At 42.1% G+C, this 12,604-nt stretch overlaps 1 protein-coding gene across 1 annotated transcript; it reads left to right on the top strand.

Annotated features, from left to right (window-relative positions):
• Positions 1 to 7,066: 7,066 nt before the first annotated feature.
• Positions 7,067 to 11,241, top strand: LOC107574278 (extracellular calcium-sensing receptor-like). Its single transcript, XM_016260725.1, has 6 exons — positions 7,067 to 7,272; positions 7,457 to 7,745; positions 7,854 to 8,609; positions 8,767 to 8,994; positions 10,040 to 10,163; positions 10,328 to 11,241. The coding sequence occupies exons 1-6, from the start codon at positions 7,067 to 7,069 to the stop codon at positions 11,239 to 11,241; spliced, it is 2,517 nt and encodes an 838-aa protein (XP_016116211.1).
• Positions 11,242 to 12,604: the final 1,363 nt, after the last annotated feature.

Genomic DNA, 12,604 nt, shown 5'->3' with positions numbered 1-12,604 from the left:
ATATAGCATCAAAACTGTTCCATGTATTTACACAAACTTAACTGTTTATAATTTTTTTAACGAATTATGAGTGACCCCTGCTGGTTGATATGTTGCGTCATTCACCTTTAATTTTGAGGCCTCACCCTTCCCGGTGTCAAAGAAACAGATGGTTTCTTAAGCTGAAGATGGGTAGATGCATGTGTGTGAGAAAATATCTTATATGTATATATCCATATAGGTGAGTCTCCCAGTACTCCGAGTGTATGATGACATCATCCAGGTAAGCCGCGGCGTAGGTTTGGTGGGGCCTGAGCAAGACGTCCATCAGCCGCTGGAACGTGGCTGGTGCCCCGTGTAGGCCGAAGGGTAGCACCCGGTAATGCCAGTGGCCGTTGGGAGTGCTAAAAGCTGTCTTCTCCCGGGAGCTCTGGGAGAGGGGCACCTGCCAATATCCTTTGGTGAGGTCCAAAGTGCTGAAGTATCGAGCCTTGTCCAGCCGGTCCAAGAGCTCATCCACCCGTGGCATGGGATATCCGTCTAAGGCGGAGACTTGATTAAGCTTCCTGAAGTCGTTACAGAAACGGAGGGTGTTGTCCGGCTTTGGAACCATCACTATTGGGCTAGACCATGGGCTACGGGAGGGCTCGATGATTCCCAGTTGGAGCATCTTCTTTACCTCCTCCTCTATAGCCGGCCGGCAAGCTTCTGGTAGGGCCGCTGCCGGACTATGACTCCTGGTGGTGTGCGGACCTCGTGCTCGATGACCGTGGTTCTACCTGGGGTCTCACTGAACACATCCTTAAACTGACTGACTAGGGCCTCGAGTTCCGTCTTCTGGGTCGCCGACAGCTGTGGATCTACGTCCACTACTGGAGGGACGGTGTGGGCAAGCGCGGCGAGTTGTTCGGGCTGGGGAACCCACTTCTTGAGCAAGTTAATGTGGTAGATTTGCTCCTTCCTTCGGCGGCCGAGTTGCCGCACACGGTACTTAACCGGTCCCATTCATTCCACTACTGTGTAGGGCCCCTGCCAGGTCACTAGGAATTTACACGCAGCTGTCGGGACCAGAACCACCACAAGATCGCCCGGCTGGAACTCCCAGCTTGTGCGGGCCGGTCGTACAGACGTTGCTGGGCGTGCTGGGCTGTCACGAGGTGTGGTCAGTCAGGATTTCCTTTGGGATCCCGACTCAGCTGGCCAGCAGGAATAGCTCTCGGGCAATGTTCTTGGCATTTGCCGCACGAAGAGGAATGGCTTCCGGGTATTGGGTGTCCGTAGTCCAGGATGAATAGGATGTGCTCATGTCCCCGGGCAGACTTCGGCAGCGGTCCCACCAGATCCATCCCGATCCACTCGAAGGGCACATCGATGATGGGTAGTGGAATGAGGAATTTTCGGCCGCGAGGTGCCCCGCCATCGGATGGGCATGTGCCAACTCCATGACTGTCTCTGTCTTGGTTTTGGGCACGACCAAGAGGAATTTTTCCTCCCCCCGCCTGTGGGCGACAGTAAAGCAGACCATTTCTTATTTCAAAATGAGGGAGGGGGTGTGGGCCCAGAAGCCTGTCTACCTCAGTGAATCGGCGCACTTATTCCCAACAGTTTCGCAGGTGTTCGTCCTCTCGTTGCTCCCTGCCCGAACGAACCCCCGGTCGTGACCTGTGAAAACACATCGATGTAGACAGATGGAAGGTTAGCTGGTTGACACTCACCCTCCCTCTTGCTGTCCGTTGTTAAGTAGGCCGGTCTTGGACTGGGCGGTCCCCAACGGTTTTGCCGTGGCCCATTCCGGGCGGTACGGCCAGGTGTCCTGGGGGTGAGGAGGAGCTTCTCGAACCCCGGCCAGTCCCGCCCCAGGAGCAGAGGTACGGGGAGGTCTCGCACAATGCCCACCTCGATGGCCCAGGTCCCGTGCTCCGCTGAAATCCGAACCGTGCAGGCCGGCACATAGCAGGTGCACACACGTAAGTGGCAGCTCTGACTTCTGTTCGGGCCTTGGTTTTACCAGGGTAGGTTGCACTAGGGTGACTGAACTGCCGGAATCCAACAAGGCTTGAACTGGTTTCCCCTCTAGCTTTACCATCCGGCTGGGCCAGGGGAAAGACCGTCTTGATGCTGGAAACACCCGGCCATCCAGGCTCAGGCCGTCGGTGCTGGTGGGTCAGTGGGCATTGGCTCATCGATGAGTTCGGGGACCGCCAGTCTGCGGACTGGTCGTGGTGCACCTTCGAGCGGACACCGCTCCATCACCCTGCGGGGCGCCAGGCCCGCTCTCTCCCCTGCCTCGCAGACATTCTTCGCCTCAGCCAGCTCGACCGCTTCAACGAGATTGGCGATGTCCTGTGGATTCTGCATTCTGACCGGGCGCCTCAGCGGATGGGTCAGCGCCCGTAACAGCCAATCAACGAGGACTTTCTCCGCTACCTGGTCGGCGGTAGGTGAACCGGAGAGGAGCCACAGGTGAGCCAATCGGGCAAGTTGAGCAGCTTGAGCTCTCACCGTCTGCAGTTCGTCATAGGTCCATTGGTAGAATTGCTGCGCTGCATACATGGGAGACAGGCCCACCCGGGCTAGAATTTTGGTTTTTAGCTCGTCATATTTTTCATTCCTGGGCGCCTGCAGGGCATAATAGGCCCGCTGAGCTTCTCCGGTGAGGAAGGGGGCGATGGTGCGAGCCCACTCTTACGGTACCCACCCCTCTCGGGCCGCGATAACCTCAAAAGTATGGAGGTAAGCTTCGATGACGTCGTGCTCGGATAACCTGACGAGGTACTGGTGAGCCTTGACGGGTGATTCTGGGAGGGGCATGCGCCCTGCCACGCTGGCCTGCAGTTGTTCCACAACCCGGTCAGTATACTCCTGTCATATGGCCAGTCACTCAGTTAACTGCTGCTGGCAGCCCGAGAGCTTAGTCAGGCGGCGGATGATCTCTTCCATTTGTCCCTGGGGGAGAGAGCGGTTCTCCTAGATGAAACACAGAGATTGTTAGAGCAACCTGGAGTTACAAGTCTGTGTCTCAATTCCCCTGTAATGCCTGCATTCTCCACCATATGTCGCAGGGTGAATGAGAACACAGACTTGCTACTGCTAGAAAGTACTGCTAGAGAGTGATTTATTGACCCACACACTGATCACACATGCTCAGATGAATGGTGCTCGGTGCAAGTCTCCACTCGGTGCTCGTGGGGTGAAGTGCCGTGGTGAAGATCCCTCTCCTGGGGTGTCGTCGGATTCTGTGAACAGGGAGAAACAAGCATTAATTTCGCCTGGATCTCCGTTGCAATTCTCCTGTAATATCTCTTCTCCTGACTTTTATGGGCCGCGGGAACGAGCTCCAGGTGCGCCACTCATCACGCACAGGTGTTGTGATTGTGTGATCAGTGTGGAAGCAGCAATATTATATATATACAGCAATACTGTATATATATATATATAGCAATACTGTATATATATATATATATACAGTGTATATATATACACAGATATATATACACACACACACACAATAAGCACATATTAATGCCTTATTCTACATCCCTAATCCTACCCAATACCTAAACTTAACAACTACCTTACTATTAATAAGCAGAAAATTTGTAATTTATTGAGGGAAAAGTCATAGTTAATAGTGAATAATGTTCCCTATTCTAAAGTGTTACTATATATATATATATATATATATAATACCTTGCTACGCGTACTGCGTTAGGGTAACCGAGACGTGTCATTTGCACTTACATATTGTTGCTCGTTTGTTAGTTTTGATTGCTTTTATTGTCCTCATTTTTAAGTCGCTTTGGATAAAAGTGTCCGCTAAATTACTAAATGTAAATGTAAAATGTAAAAATGCAAATGAATAAATGTAAATGTAAGTAATGTAGGACTACACTTTATGCAAAATAAACCCTGACAGGGTGAATAGGACTCCAATGCAAAGCGTGGACATGAAATATTGTTTCATTGATTTATTGAAAGTTGAACCTTTATTAATCTTACCTGTTTATTACATTATAATCTATTACAGTGTACAAAACAGTCATTCTGGAAAAGGGATGAACATAACAAAAATGTTACATTACCTTTAATACTAATATCCTCTAATCTGATTTTTAGTAAAACTGATAACTGAGACACAAGATGGCACCAGTTGAGTTTGAATAAAAAAATTAGAGCAATCTGTGGTGTGATACAAGTCTCTTGTACAGCTTTGCCACTGAAGGAAGTATCAGCATTGCAAGGAGATACTTTTATTTATTTATTTAAAATAAATGGCAAAAATTGAATAGGTGATGCAAAACTGCACACATGTAATTGAGTATCACTGTAGAGATCATTAATCCACTCTAACTTGCTGCATGTCCCAGAGGAATGTGCCACAATCAAATCGCTGAGGATGATTTAAATAAATGCATTTACCTGCATTGTCTTTGAAAGATACTGTCTTGCCAAGTATTTTGTCTTCAATGAAAGATTTGTTTGAAAAACGGCAGCATGTTTACAATAATTCATCACTCTCAAAAGAGTATGTTGTGAAATGTGAAGAATAGACAAAAACCTTGTCTTTCAGTCACTCAGGCATTGTGAAGAGGCAGGTTTGAAAAACACAGGAATGATGGCGCAGCCACAATAGTACAACAGTGCAAGGTCATTTATTTCCAATGTCCACAATCCCAAAATACAAAAATTTTAACCAACACCAAAATAAAAATAAATAAATAAATCTTTACAAAATATTTACAACCAGCGCTTGGCTGAGCTACCTCCTACAAAAAAGGTTTTCCACTGCCATGGCTTGCACTACCAAATGTCCTCCTCAACTTCCCCCTCCCAAATTAGAAATAAATCAACCCTTTTATAGTGTAGAGAGAAAAGAGAGTAACCATTTGAAGGTAAATACAAGGTAAGGAATACTTTTTCAACCTTCTACAAAAAGGTAAGATAATTATACACACATTTCTCACGGGTATACAAGTCTTGATTCAAGCTATGCATGCATTATCCTTGATGGCAAACAGTTAAGACATAAATCAAGAACATTTTCCCACGTTCCCCCTCCCCACATATAACCACATAGAACAGTCCAGCCAGCGGAAGGTTCGCGCATGCGCAGCCCGCGAAAGTTCCTGTCTTAAGCATTTACGAACTGCCGCCAGCATTTTGACCCTTCTTATCTGCTGTACTGGCAGCAGATCCAACACGGAAGACGCCAAAAGCAAGAAACCTCACAGCACGAACAGAGACACAAACCAGTTCCTTAGTCACGGCCAGGAGTGCCGTTCCCAGTTCCAGTGGATCCAGTTACCCAGTTTCGGTCAGGAGTGCCATTCCCAGTTCCAGGGGATCCAGTTCCCCAGTTTCGGCCAGGAGTGCCGTTCCCAGTTCCAGTGGATCCAGTTCCTTAGTCACGGCCAGGAGTGCCGTTCCCAGTTCCAGGGGATCCAGTTCCCCAGTTTCGGCCAGGAGTGCTGTTTTCAGTCCCAGTGGATCCAGTTCCTTTGTCACGGCCAGGAGTGCCATTCCTAGTTCCAGTGGATCCAGTTCCCCAGTTATGTCAGTGCCGTTCCAGAGTATAGCCCACGGAGGGGCTCCTCTGCTCCTCTGAGTCCCCTGATCAACCATGGTGCCCAAAACTGCCAGATACGCCATGGCGCCCAGAGCTGCCACCATGTACAACAGTGAGCGCACGCTAGATTAAATTGATTATGTTTTAAATATGGTTATTTTTCTTACAAAAATGCATCAATTCACTACAGGAGGCCTTTGTTCACCCCCCGGAGCCGTGTGAGGCACTTTTTTATTATGGATGGATGCGCTTTATTTCACTTATTTTGGACTGATGCACTGCAGCACCTGCTGACTGCCATTAAACAGCTTGAAATATCAAAGACAAGTTTTAATATAACTCTGACTGGATTCGTCTGAAAGGAGAAAGTCATATACACCTAGCATTGCTTGAGGGTGAGTAATTCATGGGCTAATTTTCATTTTTGGGTGAACTAACCCTTTAAATACAGTAACTAATTACTAATAGTAACTAATAGTTCTTATTGTAGAGCAATCTCTTATAGGCTTATGTGTAAATTAGGGCTGTCACAATATCAGATATTTCACTACATGATTATCTTGGGGGGAAAAATCACAATAACAATATATCGCGATATCTATAGAAGTCTTATGGGAGTAGTTGTTTTATAGAAGTCTATATATGGGAGTAGCTGTTAAAGATGTTTAGACAAGCCCTTCATAAAGCAAAAAAAGATTTTTACGTAGAAAGAGCGACAGCACACTGCATTAAAAGAAATGATCATTCATGTTTTCATGACCGCTGGCCAAATTCAAAAAATGAAACTAAAATTAAATCATCTCTGAGAGCAAGGGGGCCCCCTGGTGTTTCGGGTGCCCTACGCAGCTTGCGTATTTTGCTTATAGGGAGGATCGTCTCTGACCATGTAGAGTTTTTAAATAACTTATTTCTTTGAACTGATGAGGCTTCTATACAGTATTCTACACAGTGCTAAAGGCTGTCTATTAGCATTGCATTATAAATAAACATTATCCTTATAAAAAATGCCAGAGATGACTTGAACACAGATAAACCATACTGTTGCAATCGTGTGTTAATTCTCTTCACGTTTTATCAGTCAACTATTTCTTTCTGCATTTTATTCAGCTACAGTGATAGCTGGATGCCTTTGTCCATATAAGGAATTTTCCTGGAAAGTCATTTGTTTTATTACTCCTATGTGAACTTCCCATGCAAAGAAGCCCTCTGGCGTTGGTTATGAACGAAACGAATCACACGTGAGAGTTTAGTGGTGTGTACTTTTGAAATAACATGGTTATCGCTGATACTGGTATATCACACCCCTAATTAACATGATAATGACTATCGTCAATAACGGTATATCGCGACACCCCTAGTGTAAATAACAATATTTTTTTATTCTACATTTCATTACCTGTTTAAGCTCCATGAGTTCATTGGCTGTGTTCAAAATCATTCATCCATATTAATTATGACTATAAAAGTGCAAATACTGTACAGATCATTTGCATTGGTAGGTGCAGTGGAGCTCAATCTGGGATGCTTCTCTTCCTTTACACACTCCTCCTTTTCCATTACATTCAGACAAAGGTAAACACACTTTGCCGAATGATGGGAGACCCCAAGCACCCACTGCTTTCCAAGGATGGAGAAGTAACTATTGGAGGAATTTTTGCAGTCCACAGTAAACTAACATTATCTTCATTTGAGTTTACAGAAAAACCTCAGCCTCTATCATGCTCCAGGTTTGTTAAATTGAAAACTTTGAGAAACATTAGAAAAGATGATTTATTAAAAGTTTTATTAAATAGCAATTAGCAATGCATTTTTTAACAGATTTTTGTAATGATTACGCTTACTGTTATGTTTTATGTATAATATACCACCTTACGTATGTATTTATCTATTTATTGTATTTTTTTTTCACAGTGTAAATCTAAGAGATTTCCGGATGGCTCAGATTATGATTTTTGCCATTGAGGAAATTAACAGAAGTGAAAGTTTGCTCCCAAATGTATCTATTGGCTACCAAATTTATGATAACTGTGGTTCAAGACTGTTTTCTATGAATTCAACTATGGCACTGATGAATGGTCAGGAGTTTGCAGCAGAGGACAGATGCAATGGACAATCACTTATTCATGCTATCATAGGAGAATCAGAGTCTTCAGCCACAGTAATTCTGTCCAGAACCACAGGATCTTTTAAAATTCCAGTGGTAAGGAGCAATAACACTAAATGTTTGACACAATTACCATTCTGATGACTGTTTCATTGTGTTCTGTTCTTTCTTTTCTCTCACTCCGTTTCTCTCCCTCTCTCTAAGATAAGTCAGTCAGCCACATGTGACTGTCTCAGTAATAGGAAAGATTACCCTTCTTTCTTCAGGACTATTGCTAGTGATTACCACCAGAGCAGAGCACTTGCATATATGGTCAAGCACTTTGGCTGGTTTTGGGTGGGAGCTGTGAACACTGACAATGATTATGGAAACTATGGAATGAACATATTCCTCAATACAGCCCAGGAGGAGGGGATTTGTGTGGAGTACTCTGTGAAATTCTACCGAACAGAGACTGAAAAACTTAAAAAAGTGGTAGACATAATAAAACAAGGCACTGCAAAAGTTATTGTTGCATTTCTTACCAGTTTTGAGATGAACAGTCTACTTGAGCAGTTAAGTATTCAGAACATTACAGGCCTACAAATGATTGGTGTGGAAGCATGGATAACTGCAAAGAGTTTGATCACTCCAAAGAGTTTTCAATTTTTGGGAGGGTCACTGGGGTTTGCAGTGAGAAAAATCAATGTTGAAGGGTTTTCAGATTATGTCATAAAAGAATTCTGGGACACAGCTTTTCCATGTTCACAAACTGAGAGGAATTCTTCTCAATATGCACTAAATTGCAGTGGATATCAGGATCTACTTCCAGTGAAAAACTATAATGAAGATGTGCCAGAACAAAGATATGCTAGCAACGTCTATAAAGCAGTTTATGCTGTGGCTCATTCAGTACACAGTCTACTCAAATGCAGAGAACAAGAAGGTTGTGACAAAGGCCTGACAATACAACCACAGCAGGTAGGTAAGTAAGTAAGTGAATGAATGAAAGAAAGAAAACAAGCAAAATAAATAAAATCAGTGCTAGAGGGGCAGACAGTGAGAGCAAGAGGTTATACCTATGCATCTGGAAATGTGTTAAATTATTCAAATATAATACATCTCTGTCTATTGCTAGGTGGTTGAGGCTCTGAAAAAAATAAATTTTACAGTAAAGTTTGGAGATCATGTGTGGTTTGACAGCACTGGTGGTGCAGTGGCCCAGTATGAAATTGTGAACTGGCAGCAGGACTCTGATGGATCAATCCAGTTTAAACCAGTGGGATACTATGATGCCTCACTGCCCCCTGACCAGCGCTTTGTGCTGAACACTGAAAACATAATCTGGGCTGGAGCACAGCTGGGGGTAAATGGCAGTTATCTGTTCTATTTTAACTGGTGCAGGGGAAAAACAACAACAAACAAAAAAACTACTTCGCAATAATGTATAACTGCACATTTCAAGCATAAAATTGGCCAGTGTGCAATAGAAGCTATTGTATGCTGGTTCATTGTGAATAATTCTTGAGAATAAAACAATATTTTAAAGTGCTGTTATACAAAATGAGCAACATTACTCAGCACTGAGACCCTTAAATCTCCAGTTGATTCACTTTGTCACTAGTTGCCCTGAAATTCAAATGGTAATCATTTTTATTGAGATCTTCTTAAAATGAATTCTTAAAAATCATACTAGAAAATAAATATTGTCCCTAGGAATTTATGTTTGTTAATGTTTGTTTTCCAGTTGACTCACAGAGTTGATTCACGTAAATGTATATCACATTAGCTTCTTACAAACAAACTTGCACTACTCTATTTTGAACAATATTTAATTATGTAATTTTATTCTTCAGAGTAGATATAAATAACTATACAAAAAGTTCATTTGCAACAGATAACACATATAGCATGTAGCATATTCAGCATGTTCCACATATAGCATGTTCTGAACCTTAAACACGTTTTGTCATGAAAGCCGGTATTGTCCACTGTCAAGGAATCATGAGTTCACGTTTTACAGAAACCAGCAAGCACCCTTGTTGTTTGTGAACACAACCCGATAAGTCCATTTTAGCGAATCAGCACACAGTAATCAGGTCAGGTGACAAGGCTGCTAGTCAGGACTCACTAGCTAAGAGGAGTTTCGTCTAAAGGAGTTTCATCAAAGCTGACTAAAAGTGATCGAGGATGGACAGTTTTGGAGATCTTGATGAACCTGTGATATCTTTTTGGGGCGTAAAAAATGTAAAAAAAAATTAAGTTATTATTACTTAATCAAAACAACCCAACTGCAGTTTGATTGAAATTACTTGGAATGCAAAAAAATATATATATATCTTAAAAAGAGTTATCTGTGTTTTTTTTTTTTTTTGCAAATTAACTCTTCATATGTATATTTTTCAATGTAGAAGCCAAGGTCTGTGTGCAGTGAGAGCTGTACTCCAGGCACTAGGAAGGCTACACAAAAAGGAAGACCTGTCTGCTGTTATGACTGTATCCCATGTGCAGAAGGAGAAATCAGTAATGAGACAGGTAACCTACAGCCCATCTCACATTTCCAAAGAAAACTGGTTAGTTGTTCATTATGTATTCTTCTTCTACTATTCAGGGTGCAGTTTCTTATCGAAGGAGTTAATAAATAATATATAAACCATTTTCCTTTTGTCTCTAACTAGTAATCGCAACTTCCTTTCCAGATTCAAATAACTGCAAGCAGTGTCCGGGGGAATACTGGTCTAATGCTCAGAAAAATAAATGTATATTAAAGGCTGTAGAATTTCTGTCATTCACAGACGTTATGAGTATTGTGCTAGTCTTTTTCTCACTGTTTGGAGCAGGATTAACTCTGCTGGTAGCCATCCTGTTTTACATCAAGAAGGACACCCCTATAGTAAAAGCCAACAACTCAGAGCTCAGCTTCCTGCTGCTCTTCTCATTGACTCTGTGTTTCCTCTGTTCACTTACTTTCATTGGTCGACCCACTGAGTGGTCCTGTATGTTGCGTCACACAGCATTTGGAATCACTTTTGTCCTCTGTATCTCCTGTGTTCTGGGGAAAACAATAGTGGTGTTAATGGCCTTCAAGGCTACACTTCCAGGAAGTAATGTCATGAAATTGTTTGGGCCTGTACAACAACGACTCAGTGTTTTTGCCTTTACACTTATACAGGTTCTTATCTGTGTGCTTTGGCTAACAATATCTCCCCCATTTCCCCACAAAAATACAAAATATTATCAAGAAAAAATCATTCTTGAATGTCATCTAGGTTCTACTATAGGTTTCTCTGCTGTTCTGGGTTATATTGGCCTACTGGCTGTTTTGTGCTTCATTTTGGCTTTTCTTGCTCGCACACTGCCTGATAACTTCAATGAAGCCAAATTCATCACATTCAGTATGCTCATATTTTGTGCTGTATGGATTACATTTATACCAGCTTATGTCAGTTCCCCTGGAAAATTTACTGTAGCTGTGGAGATATTTGCCATTGTAGCCTCCAGCTTTGGTTTACTATTATGCATTTTTGCGCCTAAATGTCACATCATCCTGTTTAAGCCAGAACAAAATACAAAGCAACATCTGATGGGGAAAGCACCAACTAAATCCAATTAATTAATTAATTAAAAAAGTATAAAGTAAATTGGGTATTCTCTAGTCATTGAGCACACAAATGATGTATGCTCAATGACTAGAGCAGTGACTCCCAAACTTGTCCTGGAGTACCCCCAGCACTGCACATTTTGTATGTCTACCTCATCTATCACACCTGATTCAGCTCATCAGTTCATTAGTGGAGACTGCAAGACCTGAAGTGGGGGGGTACTTCATAGAGAGGTTTGAGAACCACTGGACTAGAGAATACCAATAATTCACTTTGAGAGTCGTGCACCGAATAAATTGTCACGTCTCGCCAGAAGATGGCACCAGCAGCGGAATCATCCATCCATCCATTCACGATGTACAGCATAATACAGGTGTAAATTAATTGTAAAATTATTAGTAAATTGTTTAATTAGGGTTTATACATAATTTTCATGACAGAGTTCAAGATAAATCCTTACGTCTTACTACTGGAGCTGCAAGTTTGCCAGTTTCAAAATGATTAATAAACAGTAAGCAAAAACTATGCAAAAACGACAGTCCTTCCAGTGCAATAAGTGTCCGAATTCACTTACTCATTTTCATTTACTCCTTCTAGTGAACTCTATTAGTGCTCTAATGTAGGGAATAGTGAATGAGGGTATAGAGGGCAATTTCAGATTCAGCCAGTGACTTGCCGCCACATACTAGCGGTTTTACTTTTATTTCATTAAAGTATCATTTCAGTTATTTAACCCTCAGGTTGTGTTCGGGTAATTTTGATCCGGTGAGAATGTGCATTTGGGCTAAAATTTTGTGACTTTGCATACACACGGTATAACTACTTCCTTCTAAAAATTTTATTTATTTATATTTTAGTTATTTATTTGAATGTTATTGCACCTTGTTATACTTGTGGTGTTCCCAGTCAAAAATGACCGGCCTACAAAAAAAATAGCTTATAATTCTCTTGTTGTGCTATATTATCAACAAATATAGGATTCAATATTTTTGTCAACTTATTTTCTTTAAATTAGGAACGTTTTTTTAGGACTGCCTTTTTTGGAACTGATTGATTGTAGGCCTCATTAATATGAGCTTATGTATAATTTTGTCAATATTAAATAAAATATGAAAAAATGCACTGTAGTATGCTCTAATGTTTAAATAGGAAAATTGTTTTGAAAAGCTTTTATTTTGTACAAAATTGCAAAAAAACAAAAACAAATCTCACTTGTGGTGTTTAAGATTGAGGTCAAAAATGACCGGCTTAAAATATAAAGGTCTCGGGCATGTGGTTTGTGGATGCATGCATATTCACACAAACACAAACACACACACACACACACACTTTTATGTACACAAATAATTTTGAGTATTACAGGCTTTCTTTTGT

This window comes from Sinocyclocheilus grahami, unplaced genomic scaffold (genome assembly GCF_001515645.1).
Source record: "Sinocyclocheilus grahami isolate Dianchi unplaced genomic scaffold, SAMN03320097.WGS_v1.1 scaffold2167.1, whole genome shotgun sequence".
NCBI classification, from domain to species: Eukaryota; Metazoa; Chordata; class Actinopteri; order Cypriniformes; family Cyprinidae; genus Sinocyclocheilus; species Sinocyclocheilus grahami.
Note: the sequence above shows the minus strand (reverse complement) of the source record. Positions and strands in the feature narration are given on the sequence as shown.

Excerpts from the sequence above, each read along its gene's own strand:
- LOC107574278 (XM_016260725.1), top strand. The coding sequence starts at position 7,067 with ATGCTTCTCTTCCTTTACACACTCCTCCTTTTCCATTACATTCAGACA. Across the intron at positions 7,273-7,456 it reads CAGCCTCTATCATGCTCCAG|TGTAAATCTAAGAGATTTCC; the intron begins GTTTGTTAAATT and ends TTTTTTTCACAG. Across the intron at positions 7,746-7,853 it reads GATCTTTTAAAATTCCAGTG|ATAAGTCAGTCAGCCACATG; the intron begins GTAAGGAGCAAT and ends CCTCTCTCTAAG.